Here is a 22,227-nt window from a genome sequence, read left to right as displayed (position 1 = left end):
GTGAATCATCGGACGGAAGATCTTCTTCTCTGTCTCTCCTCCTCTCTGTATATCTGACTGTAATAAAAATAAATAAATCTTTAAAAAATAAATTTCAAAAATAACAACAAGCAGGAAACAATGATAGGCTCCACTGCCTCAGTTTCCTTTGCTGGTTTTTCCACATCATCCCACTTCTGCATGCTTACCTGCTCTGGCAATATTCACTTCCTGGCTGAGCTCATCCCAAAGCAATATCCTAAAATACTATTTGCTTCAAAACAATTGGGGAAGAGCAAGTAATGCAGGTGAAACCAGATTAGCTGTAAATTGAAATTCCTAAAGCCTGGGGATGAGTGTGTGTGTTTATTATATAATCTGCCCCATCTCTGTAAGTTCTTCAAGATCCAGGAAAAAAAAAAGGGGGGGGAGGGGGTTTAATACACATAAAGGGAAACATACATATGTACATAACATTACATCCTTCAAATTTTTATCTGCCACCCTGCCTCTCTTTTGAACCAAAAAGCCACATATTCAACAATTTGCTAACTCAAATTTCCAGCACAACTGTGCAAAACAAATTCTTACTTAATGTGCTCCCCGCAAAAACTTGCTCTTCATCAATCTTCCTGCTACTCAGACAACAAACTCTTCACTTTCCTATTACCACCCAAGACCCTCAGAGAATCCTATCAGATTTGCTTCTGCAACACAAGCAGGTAAACTGCACGGCATCAACAACCTGAAACACTGCAAAGAGCTGCCTGCCTTCTGGGGCAGCTAGATGCTCTCTAAAAATACGCTCACACCAAAGACTGGTTCTGCTCAGTCTATCAGCTGGTGTCCAACATAGTCACACAGCCCCTTCCTCCACCTCTCCTGCTCCACTCCTCACCCTGAGCTCCCTACCAGCAGCTGCACTAGTTGTGTCCACTCCTGCATGGACACTGGAGTACCAGTTCCAAGAAAGCAGCTTTTTACTGTTCATGCTTACATTTTCAATGAATGCCTAAGGGCTAACATCCTGGCCCTTGGGCAGCTGCTGCAGGCCAGAGCCAAGGTTCAAGTGACAGTGGAACTGCTTCCCATCCAGCTCCCTGCGAACGTGCCTGGAGAAAAGTGGAGGGATAGGCCAAGTGCTTGGGTCCCTGCCACCCACCTGGGAGACACTGATGGAGTCCCTGGCTTCAGGCTGGCCAGCACTAGCCACAGTGACTACTTAGGGCAGATATCAGCAGGCAAAAGCTCTCTTTGCTGGGCCTGGTGCCATGGCTCAGTAGCTATCCAGGATCCCATATGGGTGCCGGCTTGTGTCCCGATTGCTCCATTTCACTTAAGGCTCCCTGCCTGTGGCCTGGGAAAGCAGTCGAGGACGGCCCAAAGCCTTGGGACCTTCCACCCATGTGGGAGACCTGGAGGAGGTCCCTGGCTCTTGGCTTCAGATTGGCTTATCTCCAGCCATTGCAGCCACTTGGGGAGTGAACCAACATTCAGATCTTTCTCTGTCTCTCCTGTCTATAAATCTGCCTTTTCAATAAAAATGAAAAGAACTTGAAAGAGGAAGAAAGAAAACAACTTTGCCTGGTACACAGAAAGTTCTATATTGGTTAACATTTAGAACATTATTGTTCACCAATACTTTTCTGAACAAAACAGCATGCAGATTGCCGGGGAAGAGCTGACTAAGCATTTCATGCTGGCGCTAAAGCCTAAGCCAGGAGAAGCCAGAAATACAGATTTAGGTAAAGAAAGCCGTGAGCATAGCTCTCCAAACTGGAAAGGGCTGGATTTCCTGGAGGAACAGGAAGAAGGGTTGCTGGAGCACAAAGATACAGGCACAACCACAGGCGTCGCGTTATCAAGTTTGCAATGGAAAGTCACTGGAGTTTTAAACAAAGGATTATCACCAGGTCTGCTCCTGGATTCCTTTCCAAAGCAGAGCTGGCAAAGTTCACGGCTAACCTGTGTTGCAGGGGGACAAAAAAAAAAAAAGCGAGGACCTGCCAGCAACTCCTTCATAAATGTTATTTAGCAACGGATGGACGGTGCCAATTTTAAGGACTGAGGGAGGAGTAGGCTAAGCCTGGAGAGTGACATGTCCACGAGGCCGCGAGCTAAGACTCGGCAGTCAGCAAAAAAGGCCGTTCGTACGCTGGGCACATCAAGAGGCACCCAATAACTACCTAGGAGGAGACGTTCCTTCCTAAACCAACCACCCCGGAGCACACACCGCCAGCAGCCTCCCGCTGCGTCCGGACCCGCCCTTCCCTCCCCGGGGACCGCAGGTGCGACGGCGCCGCCTCCCGCCACGCCCCGGCCGGCTGCTCCGCCCCACTTTCCCCACGCCCGTCCGGGGCCGCCAGAAGCCGGGCCCCCGGAACGACGGGAACGCGTACCCGGCAGTCCTGCTTCTTTCCCGAGCTGTTGTTTCGTCCCCGGTGTCTCCGCCTGGCTCCGGTTACCGCCCCTGGTCCTGCGAGCCCCGCCGCGTGGTACGTGGGCCCAGGACGTCACCTTGCGCTCCGGAAGTCCAGGCGAGCGCAAGGGCCGCTGGGAAGACCCCCAAGGAGCCGCGCTGCCGAGCGGGTTGAGGCGGCGACTCAGAGAGTATCCTCCGCGGGTCTGGCTCGCTGAAGCTGGGGGCTTCGGAACGACCCCGAGCGGAAGGCGGAGAAAACCCCAAGAGAGAGCGCGTGCACCCCGAGAGCTTCTAGACGCCGCCTTCCCCCGGGCCGGATTCCGCCGGATCCACCCGGCCGGGCCTCTCGAGGCGCTTCCGGGAGCCGTGTGCAGCGAGTGCGCCTGCGCGCCGGCCGCTCTGCGCGCCTCGCCGCTGTCCTCGCACTGGACGCCGGGCCCGTGACGGTTCGTGCGGAGTTTTCCTGCCTGGCGTGTCGGCCCGGAACGCCGTGAGTGGCCGGCGGCATGTCGCGGCGGCGGCACAGCGACGAGAACGACGGTGAGTGGCGCCGGCCTCCTGAGGTGTGGGGGCTCGGGCTCCCGGGGAACGTTCGTTCGGGGGGCGGAGGCGGGAGGCGCGTGGGGTGGCCGCCCGCAAAGCGCGCTCCCAGTTGTTGTGAGGTAGTCGTCCGGTCTCCAGGGGACTCTCAGGGGTGTGAGTCCTCCCCCGCTCCAGGGTCGGCCCACTTGTGCGCCGGCGCCTCTTGGGGTCCGGTGGTCCCGGGGTTTGGTTTCAGCTCTCCAACCTGCCTCCCTGTAAAGAGCTCTTAATGGGGACGGAGGGAACAAAGCCGCGACGTAGAGTTCGGGTTCTGCACCCCCGCACCGGCCCTGGGATCTGACGAAAGAGCAGGAAAGGAGTTGGTGCTCACCCACACGCGAGAGACACGTGGTGTTAGGGTTGGCCAGTTGGCCCATGTCCCTCGTGTAGTCGACAGTGCTGGGAACCCATCTGAAGGTCGGGGTGCCCGTGTCCTTTCCGACGGGAGACCGCACTGTTGGCATCACAAAAATGAAATGGGCGTGCTTGTGTGACATGCACACTTGACCCTGCGCCAGCAACACACACACGAAGGTTAAGGAATCCCGGTATTGCTAATTTCACGTATATATCCTAGTGGCCGGGCTTTCCGGACTTTGGAACTCAGGGTTTAGGTTCAGAGCAGACTCGATCTTTTGTGATCTTGTCCAGATGGTATCACCTTCCAGAAGATTCCTTCGTACTGGGAAAGCACTGATGCTTACTGCTTGTGGGTTTTGTGTTAAACTGAAATCGTACACGTGGCCAAAATTTCGCAGGGGGATATTTGCTGATTTTATTCTTGGTTAATGCTGGAGAGATGAGAGATGCTGGCAGATGCTAAGAAGATGAGGGGCGGGGGACAGGAAAGTTTGGCTGAATAATTTCTTCAGGAAAGTTTGTGTTTCCTTGGATGCTGACAAAATCCCCGCACCCCTGTTACCTGTGTTTCATTGTAGCAGGCAAACGCCAGATTTCTACCAGGGCATGACATGGGAGGGTATTCTAGTCTGACTTCCAAGGATCTGGAGACTAAGGGGTTAGCATAGTCCTTAAACAAGTGAGAACAGTCCAGCACTTTGTGTCCCATAGATAGAACTCGACTCTGACAGGAGCCTCCGTGTAGTCTGCACAGGACACAGAAACTACACGTTCAGGGCGTCTCATTAGGCTAGTCCAAACCAATGCATAAAATCATTGCTGAACTTTAGAGAATTTGAATCTTTTCTCCCCTTTTCCTTTGCTCTTCTGTGCTTTCTGAGTCCTCCCACCTAGGGCATCCCTAAGGGAGGAGGAGAGGAAGGAGGGAGAGGGCAGTCTGCTGAACTGGAGTGTAAACATGGAGAAAGATACCTCAATTATTGGGAAGCTTGCTTTGCTTCTTTGGAGTTAGCTTTTTCACACTCAAGTCCTCCTAGTTCTTGTTTAGGAACTTTATCCGGACTAAGTAGACACAGCTGAGCAGCAAGCCTTCCTGGATTGGCACTCTTGTGAGCCAACAACTGTCCTGCCTTTCTGTGCTTGACTGAATACAGTTGGCGCTCCATATCCTTGAGTCCACCATTCGGGAGTTCAGCCAAGGGTGGGAAGTATTTGGGAGTACTCCGGTCAGTACAGAATGTAACTGGACTGTTTTTCTTGTAGTTCTCTAAACAGTGTTGCAGTGTTTACATGAGTGCAATACATTAGTAGCATTTACGTTGTAAATGTAGTAGAGGTAGTTGGAGGTGATTGAAAAGTGGGTAAATTTTGTGAGAATACTATGACATTTTAAGGAACTTGAGCATGAGTGGGTTTGGGTATGGGTACAGGGCTTGGAACCTGGTGGATATGAAGGGGCAACACTTATTCACTGCTGCCAACCTTTACTCATTGCAACCTCCTAATTGCAACATAGCAGTGGGTAATATAAAAGGGAAAGCTTCCCTTCTGTGGGAAGACAAGTAAAGTACAATGTATCACATAGTAGCAAGTGCTGTGGAGAAAAGTGAAGGAAGTTGAAGGGGGTGAGGCTGCCTTGGTGGAAGTTACTGTTTCTGTAGTTTGGGCAGGAAAGGCCTCTGACAGTGGCAGGAGGCAGTAGAGCAAGCCACGTAACTGTAACCGTGTGAGGAAAAGCATTGACCCACAGCTGCATGCCAAGACCCACCATGGCGTTCTTGTCATGGTCACAAAACAGCAGAGGCTCGTGTTGCCAGATCAGATGGAGTAGGAGGGAAGTGGTAGGAGGTTTATCAGAACACGGACAGGAGTAGTGCAGCATCTCGTGCACAGTTGTCTGTACTCAGCAGAGATTTAGAGCAATGGGCTTTAAGAGATTGTTGTGCTGAGGGCGCAGCTGCCATTTACAACACAGGCATCCCAGATTGGGGCATTCCAGTCCTGGCTTCTCACTTTTTCTTCTTCTTTAACTTTTCTTTGTATTTGAAAGACAGATTGACACAGAGGTTTTCCATCTGCTTAGTTGACTCCCCAAAAATGGCCACAGTGGCTGGAACTTAGCCAATCTGGAGCCAGGAGCTTTTGGGTCTGCCACATGGATGCAGGGACCCAAGGACTTGAACCATCCTCTTCTGCCTTCTCAGGATGTGAGCAGGGAGCTGGTTCAGAAGGGCATCAGGCAGGACATGAGCCAGTGCCCATAGGGGATGTTGGTGCTGCGGGCAGATGATTAGCCGGTTGAGCAGCCCGGCGGCACAAGTGCTCTCATGCTTTGACTTATACTGGTGAGGACCAGGATTGCTTTCACCCTTGCCCAGACCTAAATATTGTCACCCATTTGGGGAATGAACCAATGGATGGAAGATCCATGCCCTCTCCCACTACCACCTTTCAAATAAAATCCTGAACAACAAAGATTGTAACAGCAAGGTTTGTGTAAATTTGTGTAGATGGAAAGAGAAGTCCTGAACAAAGTAATTCATGTAGTTGCCAGCAATTCAGCTTAACTCTTGAATTCCTTTTTGAAAACTTGACCAACTTACAGTGAGCGTAGAATACACATATAATAGATGTTCAGCATTTGGGGGGATTTTAAAAAAATTATAGCCAAATGCTACATTTAGGGGAACAAGTTTGATGAGTTTTAGAGATGGAGAACTTGAAGAGGAGCTGAAAACTGAATGAAATGTCCCTGGCCCAGATCTTAACATTGTAGTCCTCTCAAGCGCTCATTATTAACCCTGGTTAAACTACCTAGAACTAGATCTTCATCTATTTGACTGATTTTTACTAAGCGATGGAAAAAAATAGAGATTTGTTGTTGGGGGCAGAGCATAGTTTGCTTCAGAAGCAATGAATGCGCTACCTCTTGTATACCTGCAGAACTCAGTATTGTCTCCTGTTTGTGTTGCTTTTTAGAGCTGGTTTTGGTTTTCTACTTTGTGAGTAGAGTTTCTTTAGTACATCTAATTCTAATAGGGATGTAAGTGGTAGTACAGTATATCCAAATGAAAGTGGGATTGTATTATAGGAGAAAATTTTATTTACCTTTTGAGATTTATTTATTCTATTGCAAAGTCAGGTTTACAGAGAGAAGGAGAGACAAAGAGAAAGATTCTCCATCTGCTGATTCACTCCCCAAGTGGCTGCAATGGCCAGAGCAGAGCCAATCCAAAGTCAGGAGCCAGGAGCTTCTGCCAGGTCTCCCACGCAGGTGCAGGGTCCCAAGGCTTTGGGCAGTCCTTGACCACTTTCCCATGCCACAAGCAGGAAACTGGAAGGGAAGTGGAGAAGCCAGAATTAGATCTGGCACCCTTATGGGATCCTGGCACATGCAAGGTGAGAGTTTAGCTGCTAGGCTACCATGCCAGGCCCAGGAGAAAGATTATTTGATCTAGTAAAATCCTTTCCAATGAATTTTAACAGCCATCTGCTTTTTTCTGTATTAGCCAAGCTTGTCAGACTCAAGTGGTAATTTACAAATATAGTTTACATTGTGAAACTTCTACATAGTAATATAAGTATTCTGTTTGGAGAGCTACTATAGATCCATTCTCCTCAGGGTATGTGAAAACATGCTATTAATATCAAAATGTTATTCCTAAAATGTTCTCCTTACCTCTTCTCACTGTTGAGGATGTGTCTGTACTTCCCTGTGCATCAGTGTTCTCAGGGGATGGCTTCTCTTATTTTTTGCCACCTCTTGTGCTCTACACAAATCCAGCTTTCGTTTTAGCCAAATATAAGAAAGACTCACAGTTGAGAAATGTGGCTGTGCATGTTTTCTGTCTTTCTTGAAGAATCCCACCTCCTCCCTGCAGTGCTGTCTTCTCAGACTTTCATGGGGGCCTGGAAGGGCACCTTTGAAGACTGGAGTCTGGTTACAAAATGGAACAAGCCTCCTGGATATTCAAGTTAGAAAGGCTGGGGAGGTGGGATAAGGAACTAGCAGAGTAGATGGGCTGGAGAGCAGGGAACAGTGTGAGGTTGAAGAAGCACTTTGCTCTCATCCAGCTAGTAAACTTCACCTGTATCCTGTTAGCACCAGCACTGTGGTGGTTTGTTGGGAGGTGTCCTGTGCCATATGGCAGCTTCAGCTGCATGCCTGGCTCCTGCATGCTGGAGGCCAGTTGTGCTCCTTCAGTTGTCGTAACTAGAAGCATCTCCAGAGATTGCTGCCACCTGTCCAATGGGAGCAAAATCTGCTGCTAGCTGAGAGACACTGCTCCAGAGGAAGGCTTTTTCACATGTTTTGGCTGATGGCTTATATAAACATTGCTTCAAATATGCAGTGGTTATTTCCAGTGAATGAATGAGTTCTGAAAATTAGAAGACCTTTGTTATGCAAGTTGGAGCTTCAAGTGGTAGAACTGTAACAGCATCTGTGACTTAGAATTAAGATTACTGTCCTTCTGCCACACGTGTCCACTGCTTTGTAAGGCAGATATCTCCAGGGACATAGCTCATCTGGTACACTGCATATTGACCTTCCAAGGTCAGATTTACAATGGTAATTAAGGAGTTGGGCCAATAACTTCATGTAATACCTCTCCAATTTCCTCTAGTTAGGAAGATTGATTCTGTTCAGCTTTATTTTGTGTGATATCTGAAAATCATTCCAGTCACTGAAGAGGCTCTCAACTCTGCCATCTTAGAATAGCTTGGTGCTATGTTCATGAGAGTCACTGTAGTTTAAAGCCAAGTGTTCCAGAAAAAGTAAATAATTATAAACTGTAAAAGTAGTTGAGAGTAATACAGATAGTTGGCTGTTCAGATCCAAGAAAATTGAAGTTATTTGTGACTTGCTACTACTACACCGTCCTTTACCCTATGTAGGTTTCATTATTGATGCACATCTCAGCACATTTATAGACTGCTGCCTCGGCCATCAAGCTTTCAGTCCTAATCATTTAACTGGTGGAAGCTGGAAGTTGAATTGTATTAGCAAATTAGCCTACATTATGTAGCAACAGCATCATGTTCCATACTTAATAGTGTTTAAAATCGTGAAGCTATTATTGCATAAAATTGTTTAAGACAGGTGTGTTAAAATAAGAGCTCATCAGCAGTGATAGTGGCAGGTACAGGCTAGAGCTCGAGATTGATTTGTTGCATATTTTTATTCTATTTGAATTCTTTAGTAATCAAAGGGACAGATGATTGGCAGTGATTGCAGAATGGTAGATCTTAAAAAGAATATCTTTTTAAAAAACAATTTGAAAAACAGGGAGACAAGATAGAAAGCAAACTCCCATCTGCTGGTCCCCCGCCCCCGCCCCCCAGGTGCTTGGATTTGCTGAGACTGGGGCAGGTAGACGTGGGAAGCTTGGAACCCAGTCTGGGTCCTCCCACGTGATGTGACATTGGACCTATTGGTACTGCCTCCCAGAGTCTGCATGAATAAGAACTTGGGCTCAGGAATCACAGCCTGGTGTCTATTCCTAGTCACAGGGTCCTGCCTGAATCTGTGTCTTAATGGCTAAGCTAACCCCTGTCCTTCAAGATTTCTGAATGAGTTAAGATCAATGATTACTCAGCAAGTTAAAACGAATCATACAGATATTGAGTGAATGGTATCTATCTCTGTTTGAAACCGTGCTTAGAACTTTGTACTGTATTGGGAGTAGATTCTGTTTGGGATAAGCTGTACCTGATGCCCATGGTCATAGAACCAAATGCTAGAGCTTAGCATGTTGTGGCAGAATTATTGTATGCAGGAGACTGTTGGTTGATATGGCTTACTCTGAGAATTGGAGGACCAGTTAAGAGCTTCTACTCTAAGTAAAAACATCCCTGTAGAAAAGATTATAACCTACAAAATTGAAATAGAATTTATATGATAGCAAATTTATCAGCTGATTTAATTTTTATGTGGATTTTTAGGTGGACAACCTCACAAAAGGAGAAAGGCCTCTGATGCAAACGAGACTGAAGATCATTTGGAATCTTTAATATGCAAAGTAGGAGAAAAGGTATGCACCACAGAGGACACAGACTGTGATGGTTTAAGGTTGTAGTTGTCTGATTAGTTTCTGCAGCTAAAAACTTGATTTTCTAAATTTGGGACCAAATGTGCATTACTATGCGTCTGTATCCCAAAACTGATATAAGTTGTAATCCTAGGAATTCAGATAATGGAGTATTGAGTAGTTGGTAATTTTCATAGAATGTAAGCCTTGAAAAGGCCTAGGCAATGGTCCTCTCAGTTATAAATTCACAAAACCTGGATAATTAGGTAATTTGCTCAGTCAGGTGGTACGTTATGAGAGATGGAATAGAGCCCATGGTGTCCTCCTGTTTCTGTTGCTTCACTGTCGTACACTGTGTCTTTGTCCATTTCGTGTTGCTATAAATGCCTGAGGCTGAGTAGCTTATAGAAAAGAGATGTGTTGGGCTCACTGTGCTGGTGCCTGGCTTGTCCGGGCAGCATGATCCTGGCATGTGTCTAGGTCCCCCATGGCTGTATCACAACATGCTGGAGAAGCAAGACCCCAGGGAGGGGCTGACTTGCTCTTTTATGCCAACCTGCTCCTGTGAAAACTAGTTCATTCCTGTGAGACCCAACCCACGTCACAAGACCCACACTAATTCATTCATGAGAACAGAACCCCTGTGACCTAAATGCCTGCCACTCCTGCCACCTTGCTTATATGACAAAGCTTTTAGCAGAGAAGCTTGAGGGTGGCAGAGCCATAGTAAATTGACTTTTAAAAAAATATTTTCATGGATTTCTGTGGAACAATAATTGAATTAATTAATGCTAAATCTGATGTGGTGCCTTATACGTATGAGGACTTGTTTATGATCATCTAGAAAACTTAAGTTTAATTCAGCAGTTACAGAATAGTTGACAGTTATTTATTGTGATGTCTTCTGCAGAGTGCCTGCTCTTTGGAGAGCAATCTGGAAGGTTTGGCTGGTGTTTTAGAAGCTGATCTTCCTAACTACAAGAGCAAGATCTTAAGGCTTCTTTGTACAGTGTATGTATGCAAAAGATTTATGAATACAGGTGATAATGTGTTATCTACTCTTAACTGCTTTGCGAAATGTTAAAAAATGTGTTTATGCTGCATTATGTCACAGCTTTCCTTCTCTTGGAAAATCTGTGCAGATGAAATGATTAGCCCTTTGGACTCCTTTTCTTTAGGATAAATAGGACTAAAATTGAGTATCTTTTATTTTCTTAGAACCTTGGCAGGGGTTGACTTTTTAAATGAGAATATAGACATTTTCTCATCTGGGGATATTTTTTAAATATCTGTATAAATGTATAAAATCTGTAAATATATAAAATAGTCCAACTTACTTTTTAGTTGGTAGCACCAAAGAATGAGAGCTGATAATGAAAGTCATAGCTCCTCTTGGAAGCCTGAAAATGCTTTTAGAAATGGAAATAGACGTTACCTCTGAGTTAGGTTGCTAGAACAGATAACCACGTTTGATTGGTGAGGATGTTGAACTGGGAAAAATCAGTTACTGAAGTAGTCTCTCAGAAATGGAAATAGCGATCTAGACTTTCAGACAAGACATTTATTCCTCTCAATTGTTTGGACACAGAGAAAAATCTTTAATTCACTGGTTCATATACTTGGCTGCAATGGCCGAGTGTAGACCAGACTGAATGGAGCCCAGGATTGTGTCCTGTCTTCACATGTGGGTGCAGGAGCCCGGTTACTTCTGCTGCCTTCCCAGATGCATTAACAGGGAACTGGATCAGTGGAGCAACTGGCAGTCATTGCATTGGAGGTAGCAGTTTAAACCCACTGTGCCACCCTATAGCTCCTAGTTATTTTTTTAATGCAGTTAATTTTCAAGTCTTAAAAATGTATATGCAGTTAGTGGACTTCATTTTTAACCTCTCACTGTTTGTTTTTTTGGGGGAGGGGTAAGTTTCGTTTTGTTTGCTTTTTTGAAAAGCAGATTTACAGACAAAAAGAGACAGAAAGATCTTCCATCTGCTGGTTCACTACCCAAACAGCTGGAACTAAGCTGATCCAAAGAAAGGAACCAGGAATCTCTTCCTGGTCTTCCATTGGGTACAGGGTCCCAAGGCGTGGGAGCCATCCTCTGCTCTCTCAGGCCACTGGCAGGGAGCTGGATTGGAAGTAGAGCACCCAGACACAAACCACCCCCATGGGATACCAGTGCTTACAGGCAGAGGATCATCTAGTTGATCCATTGTGCTGGTCCCATTAACCCTTCACTGTTGAAATTGTAGTTAATTTGCTTTAGAATTTTAAGAGAAATTCAATTAATTTTCAGAAAGCATACCTTAGGCTAACAAACAAGCGAAATTACTTAGCTGTAATTATCCAAAAGACTGCTTCTCTTTTAAAATTAACTTGGTAACAGCAAATAGCATTTATATGTTGGAGGCTGTGTTTAAGGATAGACCAATATTGCTTAGCACTGATTTTTAATTGGATGCTTTGGGGAGCATGATCTTTATCACAAGTGTATTTTGAAAACCTAAATTGTCCCTAATGCTGTGCTAGATACCTTAGGAAAACCTGTATCTTGGTTTATAAATCTACTGAATTATCTCAAGAGTTCATTGCTGTGCTTTTGGAACTTATTTCTAAAGACTGACTGAATTATGACACAACGTTTGCTTCTATAGGCTTATTGTTGTAATCTTTTTTACTTTCCAAATGTATTTTTTAACGAAGTCAAGAATGAAGTAAGCATTTGAGGTATAGACAGTTTGTAACTCCACTTAAGTACCATTTTAAGAATCCAACAACCTAACTGATGGGAACTTAGCTGCAATTGATTTTATTCTGTATCATTTACAAGAGACTAGAGTAGTATTTCTCAAAGTGGAATTGGTCCCTTAATCAGTTCATTTAGTTTTAAAACTCAGTGCTGTTGCACCCAGCATCTCATAAGTGCATTACCATGAAAATCATGTCAGTGGAACTGCTCCTGAGTTCTGCTGAATGTACTTGAAGGATAACTGGTCTTAATTTAGTGGTGGGATAACTTGATGACTAAACTTTTTTGCTTTCCAAATTGTTGAACTAACAGGAATTAAAATGAAAAATTCAGAGTTCACATTTGCAGCTCTTCTCCAGGACTCATAGGCTTTTTGTGGAATAGTTTTAAAAACAACAACAAAAAAGTTGATCTGATACAAAATTAATGAAATGATAAAACATTTATGTGAAATTCTGTAACCTAACATAATACAGTTGTTTTGGGGTCTTCCTGTACTGGTTCTCAAATCAGTGCACGTCTGCTGCCGGAGAAGTTGACCATTTATACAACCTTGGTTGGCCTGCTGAATGCCAGGAATTACAACTTCGGTGGAGAATTTGTAGAAGCCATGATCCGTCAACTGAAAGAATCGCTGAAAGCAAACAATTATAATGAAGCTGTGTATTTGGTAAGCTTTTATTTCTGTATTTTTTACGTTTGAGAGACAGAGCTGCCCTTGGCTGGTTTACTCCACAAATCCCCACAGTGCCTGGGGTTGAGGGCCAAAGCTGGGACCCAGGAAGTCTGACAGGGTTGGTCATGTGGGGGCAGAAGCCAGTCACCAGAATCATTACTTGCTGCATCAGGGCCAGTCATGCTAATGTGGAGCACCAGTGTACTAGCTGTGAGAGCAAACACCCACTGTCTGTATTGTTGAGTTTTATTGAGAAGTTGGGATGGAAAGAAAAAATAACTTCTGACCAACTTACGTGTTTCTCTCTCTCTCTCTCTCAGAGAAACAGTGAGTGCTGTTTTAAAACCGTTCTCCTTAAAGGCACCACAGAGCTCAATACCAAATCCAGGGGCTTGCTTCCCCTCAGAATCCTGGTTGGCCTCCCTATAACATGAGCTTCTTGACTTCAGCCTTGGCTTCTGTGGTGTCTGTCACCTTCCTCTGTTCCTCATTTCATTTTACTGGGTCATCTTCCTTTAAACACTTTTCCTAAAATACTCTCATTAACTCTATAGCTTCATAAGCCACCCGTTTTTTCCCCCTCCAAATCTAACTATTGCTTTCAACTCCAATCTTTCTCTTGAGCACCACACCTGTATTTCAAATGCTCCCTGCAAAGCCTTTGCATAGCTTACCTAGAAATCCCTAAATTAACGTGTTTGTCACATCTCTGATCCCCTCAGCTCCACACAGTAGCCACTGGACCTGATAACCCACCTAGAAACCTGAGCATTACCATTTATCTTCCCCTCATCCCTCATGCCATGTCTCCAAGCTGCAGTTCTGCCTCCTAATTTTCTCACATTTGTTTCTTCTCCTCTTCAAAGGCTTCTAGCATGCTTAACACCACCCCCTTTGTAAGCCTCATGAAGAGCCCTTTAATTCGTCTGAAAAATCAAATTCTTTCATTTTTTCCACAGTGGCACCTGAGTGATCTTTCTGTAACAGGGCTCAGCCCATGTTGATTTTACCGTTACAAACCTCAGCTCTTTTCCATTGTGCCCATGGGACGAGCTTAGACACCTAGGTCCCAGAAAGCAGATTTTAGAACTCTTTATTTTAAATGAAATTAGACCTTCCAAGTTGAAAGTGATCCACTGTATGTCCTAAACACGTGTGTTGGAGGTGTGTGATCAGGAAAGTATGCCATCAGGGAGAAGTGGGCCATCATCAGGCGGTGGGACTAAGGTGCCTGCCCTGATCTTTTGCTCTGTCCTGTCCTTCCCTTCTGTGCTCTGCAGCTATAGCAAGATCAAGTGCAGATCTCTGAACACACCTCGGTTTGAGCCCCTTGCCCTACTTGCTCACTACTTGAGCAGACTATCTTTCTGTTACAACCCAGCCTATTACCTGCTTTATGACGCTTTAGCCCATTTGCTTTGTCACTAATTTTTAGAGCATTGTTACTTCTTAGTGTAGGAATCATCCCTCTATGTGAGACACAAAGGACACCCAGTGATATATATTACATAATTTTCATTTTCATAGTTCTGGAAAATTGGAGCCAAATAGGAAAGGATTTTGTGGGGTGAAGTAGCCAGAATATTTACTTAGTGTACTATAGTTCTTAGTGTAATATAGCGTGAAAACTTGTAAACTCCTGGGTTTCCTCCTCTTTGTGTAGCCTCTATCACAACTTCTCAACTGCCATTGTAGCACAAAAGCTACTAGAGATAGCATGTAACTGAAGGAGCATGGCTGTTCAGGGATAGTTTACTCACAGATGCTGAAATTTGAATTTCAGGTGATTGGTGTTAGAAAATACTCTTGTTTTTTTCGTTTGTTTTGTTTTGCTTTTTAACAAGCATGTAAAACCTGGAAACATTCTTAAACCCACAGGGCATATAAAAAGCAGAGTGGGCAAGACGCAGCCCTCTTCAGACTCCTGGTTTAGACTATTGCAAGATTGTTTTGAAATTTACAAAGAATATTCAGATGTAATAGCAGAAATTGTTTGCCCCAACAGGTGCGTTTTTTGTCTGATCTTGTGAATTGTCATGTGATCGCTGCCCCATCAATGGTTGCTATGTTTGAAAATTTTGTAAGCGTAACTCAGGAAGATGATGTGCCTCAGGTGAGAGAACCCCTTATGCTGAGTCTTGTCCATATTGCACCAGGAATATTTTTGTGTTGGCACATTGACAATAACCAAAAGATTATCACCATATAAATCCTTAACAAAAAAATTAGGTCAGCTGACTTCCTGGTCGGTTCTTCTGACGTCCGTATATGAATTTTCATGATTGTGTTAAGTCAGAAGTGCACATGCAGAAATGCCTTGGACTCACCAGATGGCATTCTGGAGCCCTGTTAAGTAGCTGCCAGAGGATTTCACTCCAGAAAATGCAGTTAATTCACTTGTACATGTTTTTAACTCAGCTGTTCAACATTCCTTTAGGTGCGGCGGGATTGGTATGTGTATGCGTTTCTGTCATCTTTGCCTTGGGTTGGAAAGGAGTTGTACGAAAAGAAGGATGCAGAGATGGACCGCATCTTTGCCAACACTGAAAGCTATCTTAAGTAAGAGCATAACTCATAGAGTACTTACTTGGATGAAGGATATCCTACAGACGAATGTGTTATGTTTTGTGTTAATGATAATCATTTGAATTTCGTTGCTCAAAAATAAATGTAGCATCCCTGAAAGTGTCCTCTAGGCAACCTCATTCTTTCTGTTGAGGTAACTCAGTGAGACCTCAGAGTAATTGAGTACATCTGCTTCCTTGGCCAGTGTATGAGAATTGGCAACAGAGCTCCTTATTAACTGGTTTTGCTCATGTTTGTAAAGGCACAGAACAACTTACTGAAATAGTTCCTGAAATGTTTTTGTGCATAAGAATTACTATGGTGGGCCTGGTGCTGTAGCGTAGTGGTTAAAGTCCTCACCTTGAACGCATAGGGATCCCAAATAAGCATCGGTTCTAATCCCAGCAGCCCCGCTTCCCATCCAGCTCCCTCTATGTGGCCTGGGAAAGCAGTTATCTGCTGAATCACTCCCCAAGTGGCTGCAACAGCCAGAGCAAAGCTGATCAGGAGTCTTCTCAAGGTCTCCCAAATAGGTGTAGGGTCCCAAGGCTTTGGGCCATCCTGCATTGCTTTTCCAGGCAACAAGCAGGGACTGGATGGAAAGCAGGATTGCCAGGATTAGGATCCCAGCCCGTGCAAGGCGAGGACCTTAGCAGTTAGGCTACTGTTCTGGGCCCCAGCTCCTAGCTCTTGACTTTGGATCAGCTCAGCTCAGTTGTTGTGGCCACTTAGGGAGTGAACCAGCAGAAGAAGATCTTTCTTTGTCTCTTCTTCTCTCTATAAATCTGCCTTTCCAATGAAAAATAAGTTTAAAAAAGAAAGAAAGACCAGTGGGCATTAATACTGACTTTCTGCCTGGCTGCCCAGCAGCATGATTGTGGTAGTATATGTCTTCTGCTTTAGTGATTTTTGTTGCTACATCAGTTTCTGTTAGTGATACTTCATATATAGACTGTTTTTATACAAATAGAAGTCCAGTATAACATTGTTCGAGAACTTTATTTTATTATAACTTAGATTGTAGCATTAAAGTATATAACTCATTCTTTTTAACAACTGTATGGTATTTCATGTTGGGCATACTGTGGTTCCTTTAGTCTACACCCAATTTTGATTTGTTTTAGTGACTTCAATATTTCCATGAATATTTTTCTGTATATGTCTTTATGTACAAGTACAGATATATCTATGGATGAAGTAGTATCCAAAGTGTTGATCTGTACTGATCTAATGTGTAAAAATGTCATTGCATATCCTTTTGTATTTTATGAAAGCCTGAATGTAGATATTTTGTTTATGTTTAGAAGACGCCAGAAGACTCATGTGCCCATGTTACAAGTATGGACTGCTGATAAACCACATCCACAAGAAGAGGTAAATTAAGGCTTCAGACAGTTGGGACACACAGTCAGCTCTTGAATAGGTTCTTACTTCTGGGGTTTGTATATTTTTACTTCATATGCCCACTTTTTTGAAAAGATGAATAGTTCCAGGTGGACTTTATAAAACGAGTCTTTCAATTTAAAAGTGAAAAGAGCACTGTTTTATAATTGTGTAATAGCAACTTAGCTTAACTTTTGTATCTGTATTTTAGAAGGTCATGATTTTTGGTTTGGTTGAAGCATTATTTATACCAATTATTTAAAAATAATCTTTCTTTAGTATTTAGATTGCCTGTGGGCCCAGATTCAGAAATTGAAAAAGGATCGCTGGCAGGAACGGCACATCCTAAGACCCTATCTTGCCTTTGACAGCATCCTGTGTGAAGCACTGCAGCACAACCTGCCTCCTTTCACACCACCTCCACACACGGAGGACTCCACGTACCCCATGCCAAGGGTCATCTTCAGGATGTTTGATTATACGGATGACCCCGAGGTATGTGTCTCCCAGTTCCTAGAAAGAGCCCAAGTATGTTGAGTGGGTGATTTAGTCTGGCTTGATTTATGCCTGAGATAGCATTTTGGCTTGTTTTTGATATCAGAAGGTCCATGTTTTGATTCAGTGAATGATATAATCTCTTTATGCAGAAAATCATGTTTAGTATCTACAAGTACAGGTGAATAGTGTAGATTTAAGGACCAAGTTAGATTGAGGGGGTTTTTTTGGTTTGTTGTTTTTTGTTTTTTTTTTTTTTTTTCTTTCTTTCTTTTTTTTTTTTTTTTTTAAATTATTTATTGTTTAACTTCAGTAATTACATTGTATTATGTGACACAATTACATAGATACTTGGGTTCTCCCCACCCCTCCCCAAACCCTCCCACCATGGTGGATTCCTCCACCTTGTTGCATAACCACAGCTCAAGTTGGATAAGAAAGCTATGGTTCATCTACTCCATGGAATACTACTCAGCTATTAAAAAAAACAAAATGCAGTTCTTTGTGGCCAAATGGGCCAAACTGGAAACCATAATGCTAAGGGAAATGAGCCAATCCCAAAAGGTTAAATACCACATGTTTGCCTTAATTTAAGATGATATGATGTTATGTATAACATGTTATGTTTTGAATGTTATATGTTGTGTATAAACTAAAATTGAAGTATAGGTGAGGTGGTCACAGAAGGTGGCTGGGAACCCGCATTTACTTTTAACATATTGGTTACTCATTACTATGTCAATTAATTCCATAATGATGTAAATTTTTGCTGATGGTATGTTGGAGCTTTCAATTGACTGGGATGATACTCTGCTGGCTCTGTCATCAGACCAGAGAGGGTATACCTAAGAAGCCGTTGAACTTGACGGGACAATAAGATGCTGGACTCTATGTTTGGTTTGTTTTTAAAGATTTATTTTTATTGCAAAGTCAGATATATATAGAGAGAAGAGACAGAAATATCTTCCCTCCAGTGATTCACTCCCCAAGTAACTGCAGTGGCCAGTACTGCGCCGATCTGGAGCCAGGAGCCAGGAACTTCCTATAGGTCTCCCACATGGGTGCTGGATCCCAAAGCATCGGGCTGTCCTCGACTGCTTTCCTAGGCCACAAGCAGGGAGCTGGATGGGAATTGCAGCTTCCGGGATTACAGCCAGTGTCCATATGGGTTCCTGGTGCGTTCAAGGCGAGGACTTTAGCCACTAGGCCACCGCACCAGCTCCTGTGAGTTTTAATCCTGGTTAGTCAGATGATAGTTCTGTGCTCTTGGGTGATTATTTACTTCTCTATGCTTTATTTGAAAGGTGCAGTTATAGAAAGAGGTCTTCAGCCACTTCACTTCCCAAATGGTCACAACAGCTAGAGCTGGTAGCGTCAGGAGCCAGGAGCTTCTTCTGGGTCTGTCACATGGGTGCAGGGTCCCAAGGACCTATGCCATCTTCTACTGTGTTTCTAGACACATTGGTAGGAAGCCGGGGTGGAGGTGGACCAGCTGGGACTCGAACTGGTATACGTTTGGGGTGCCAGCACCAGAGACAGTAGCATTACTCACTATGCCACAGCACCAGCACCACCTTATTTTCATTTAAAGAAATGGTAGTGATATGCATTCATAATATTGGTAAGAGGATTAAATTATAAACTCATGGGACTGGCCTTGTGGCACAGCAAGTTAAGTTACTTTCTGCGGCACTGCTATTCCAGAGCTACTGTTCAAGGCCCGATTACTCTGCTTCCAATCCAGCTTCCTGCTAAAGTGCCTATGAAAAGCACTGGAAAATAGCAACCAGTATGGGAAATGTAGACAATTTCTGACTTCAGCCATTGTAGCCATGTAGAGAGTAAACCAGCAGATGGGATCTCCCTTTCTCTGCCTGTTACTCTGCCTTTCAAATAAATAAATACTACATCTTAATAATAATAGCTAATGCATGAAGTATGTAAAACAATGCCTGACACATTAATGCTTGATAATTTTAGCTATGTTTCTTATTAGTTAAGGTTGCTTGCCAGGAGAAGAGAAATATCTACTTTTCAATATATTATCTATCTTTTTTTTTTTTTAAAGATTTATTCGTTTTATTACAGCCAGATATACACAGAGGAGGAGAGACAGAGAGGAAGATCTTCCGTCCGATGATTCACTCCCCAAGTGAGCCGCAACGGGCAGGTGCGCGCCGATCCGAAGCCGGGAACCTGGAACCTCTTCTGGGTCTCCCACGCGGGTGCAGGGTCCCAATGCATTGGGCCGTCCTCAGCTGCTTTCTCAGGCCACAAGCAGGGAGCTGGATGGGAAGCGGAGCTGCCGGGATTACAACTGGCTCCCATGTGGGATCCCAGGGCTTTCAAGGCGAGGACTTTAGCCTCTAGGCCACGCCGCTGGACCCTATCTATCTCTTTTTTAAAATTTTACTTATTTGAGATAGTTACAGGAAGAAAGATGCCATCTCATCTTGTGATTCACTCCCCAAATGCCTGCAACAGATTGCATTTGGTTCTCCCATGTGGGTGTCAAGAACCCAAATATTTGAAGCTAGATTTATAGCACAGGTGGGACTTGATTCTAGGTGCTCTGATAAAGGATTTGGACACCCCAAGTGGACACTGACACAACATTCAACCCAAGATTGTCTTGATTGGTTTACTTCCCACATGCCCAGAACAGCTGGCCTGGGTGGTGAAGGCTGGGGCTCCCAGCTGGGTGACAAAACCCATCTACTTAAGCCATTACCTGTGTCTTCCCAGGATGTGTTTTTGTAGGAACCTGGAGTCTGGAGCAGAGGTATACCTTCAATGGAATGTGGGCCCACAAGTTTCATCTTAAGCCTAGTGCCAAACACCCAAATATTGGCATCTAATACTAAGAGTATTTTTCATTTCAGAAAAAAAGCCCAAAGATTATTATTAACTGACTTTACTGTTTTAAATATACATATTAAATTGTGAAATCAAGTGTAGAGACAGTAGATTTTCTTTAAACTTTGGTATTAATTCTTTGATTTAAAAATACAGATATGTTGCACCCGGCACAGTAGCGTAGCTGTTGAGGTCCTCGCCTTGAATGCGCTGGGATCCCATATGGGTACTGGTTCTAATCCCGGCAGCTCCGCTTCCCATCCAGCTCCCTGCTTGTGGCCTGGGAAAGCAGTCGAGGATAGCCCAGAGCATTGGGACCCTGCACCAGTATGGGAGACTCAGAAAGAAGTTCCTGGCTCCTGGCTTCAGATCAGCGCAGCACCAGCCATTGCGGCCACTTGGGGAGTGAATCATGGGACGGAAGATCTTCCTCTCTGTACATCTGCCTTTCCAATAAAAATAAATAAATCTTCAAAAAATGTATACGTATATATCAGTTGTACTTTGTTTTGTATCTGCACTTGTATGACTGTCTTAAAATGACTGCCAAGAAACAAGCACAGGTATAAGCCTGTGTGTTCTCAAGAGTCGCTTACCTGGGTGTCCCTGGCAGTAGGGAGCAAAGTTGTATTCAACCTCAGCACAGTTGACATATGGGAGCAGATAAGTTTTTGTTGCCAGTCTCTTTTGGGGCATGCTTGTCTCTAGTTGAGAACTACCACCTGCAAGGCTACTTTAAAACTTTCATGAGTAGATGGAATTAAGACAGGTTTATTTTTGTTTGAAAATTTTTTAAAATACCTGATTTTTTTTCCATATTTACTGAGAGGAGAGACAGAGAAAGATATCTCTTCCATCCACTGGTTCTCTCCCCAAATGGCCACAACAGCCAAAGTTGAGCTGTTCTGAAGTCAGGAGCTCCTTCCAGGTGTTCCATGAGGGTGCAGGTTTGCCAGGCTTTGGACCATCCTCTGCTGTTTTCCCAGGACTTTAGCATGGAGCTGCATCAGAAGTAGAGCAGGTGGGACATGAACTAGCATCCATATAGGAATGCCAGCACCACAGGTGGAGGATTAGCGTGTTGAGCCACTGTGCCAGCCCCCTGCAGTTTTTTCATGACTCAGGTTTTCTGTGAATTTTTTAAGTTTTAATTTCCATTAACTTGAAAATTCTGTCAAGTCTGAGTTTCTTTGCTACCCTTTGTCATTTTTGAAGGTGCTTGTGATTGAAATTTCTTGTGTGATCTCAGTAAAAAATTACTATATAATCAATTGCATATACAAAAATAGTACCTAACTACTTGCTTTGCTATATTCCATATGAAATAAAATACTTCTAGTCAATTATGTGGTTATTGTGGTTGGCATGGTGTTTTAAAAGTAATCTGCCTGTAGTGCTGGCATCCCATATAGTGCCAGTTTGTTTCCCACCTGATCCACTTCCCATCCAGTTCCCTGCTTGTGAACTGGGGCAGCAATAGAGGATGACTCAGATCTTTGGGCCTCTCTACCCAGAAAGATGCCCCAGGCTCTTGGCTTCAGTTTGGCTCAGCTCTGACCATTGTGGGCATTTGGGGAGGTAGGCAGCAGATGAAAGATCTTTCTCTCTTTCTCTGTCTCTGTAGATCTTCCTTTCAGATAAAAATAAAGAAATTTTTTTAAGTGATGATCTAAATGTAACAGAATTGAGTTTACATTTGGGACTGCTAAGGCCTTTGTTGTATGTTGCCCAAAGGAAACTAGACTGGGCCTCAAAGCTTGTTCTTAATTATATTGGTCAGTAGTTGCTTCTGCAGTGTGCCAGCCATCTTTTGCCTCAGAGTATAAATAGAAGAAGAATTATACCCTTCTCTAGTTGTGTCTATATTTGTTTTTCCTTCCCAGGGTCCTGTTATGCCAGGGAGTCATTCGGTGGAAAGATTTGTAATAGAAGAGAATCTTCACTGTATCATCAAGTCCCATTGGAAGGAAAGGAAGACTTGGTAAGCTGTTTTCCATGGTGCTTTCCGATAGAAAAAGAGCAGCACTTCTTGATTCGATAAGAGCAAAATGCATGTTGGAAATGTAAGAAAATTTTTTGTCCTTCTAACTCCCTGCATTGCTAACTAAAACTGGTCTCTGGGAAACACTTGGTT

At 43.9% G+C, this 22,227-nt stretch overlaps 2 protein-coding genes across 5 annotated transcripts in view; one reads left to right on the top strand and one right to left on the bottom strand.

Annotated features, from left to right (window-relative positions):
* The window catches only part of TSTD2 (thiosulfate sulfurtransferase like domain containing 2), a 136,880-nt gene that overhangs the window by 21,617 nt on the left and 93,036 nt on the right, over positions 1–22,227 (bottom strand). Inside the window, exon 1 of one of the 2 annotated variants that reach the window (XM_058672551.1) lies at positions 2,379–2,469. The exons of the other annotated variant lie outside the window; for it this stretch is intronic. The gene's annotated coding sequence lies outside the window, so the exon portion shown is untranslated. Of the gene's footprint in view, positions 1–2,378; positions 2,470–22,227 lie in introns of those variants that run through there. 2 annotated transcript variants of the gene reach the window in all.
* NCBP1 (nuclear cap binding protein subunit 1) overlaps positions 2,559–22,227 on the top strand; it is a 37,487-nt gene continuing 17,818 nt past the window's right edge. Inside the window, exons 1-9 of one of the 3 annotated variants that reach the window (XM_058672547.1) lie at positions 2,559–2,941; positions 9,287–9,375; positions 10,283–10,383; positions 12,632–12,788; positions 14,800–14,907; positions 15,232–15,353; positions 16,664–16,733; positions 17,022–17,237; positions 21,977–22,074. In XM_058672547.1, the coding sequence (XP_058528530.1) occupies positions 2,908–2,941; positions 9,287–9,375; positions 10,283–10,383; positions 12,632–12,788; positions 14,800–14,907; positions 15,232–15,353; positions 16,664–16,733; positions 17,022–17,237; positions 21,977–22,074 (995 nt within the window). In that variant the 5' untranslated portion in view covers positions 2,559–2,907. Of the gene's footprint in view, positions 2,942–9,286; positions 9,376–10,280; positions 10,413–12,631; positions 12,789–14,799; positions 14,908–15,231; positions 15,354–16,663; positions 16,734–17,021; positions 17,238–21,976; positions 22,075–22,227 lie in introns of those variants that run through there. The other 2 variants (XM_058672548.1, XM_058672549.1) reach the window with 2 other exon arrangements.

This window comes from Ochotona princeps, chromosome 14 (genome assembly GCF_030435755.1).
Source record: "Ochotona princeps isolate mOchPri1 chromosome 14, mOchPri1.hap1, whole genome shotgun sequence".
NCBI classification, from domain to species: Eukaryota; Metazoa; Chordata; class Mammalia; order Lagomorpha; family Ochotonidae; genus Ochotona; species Ochotona princeps.
The sequence above is the reverse complement of the archived record's forward strand: the minus strand, read 5'-3'. Positions and strand labels throughout refer to the sequence as shown.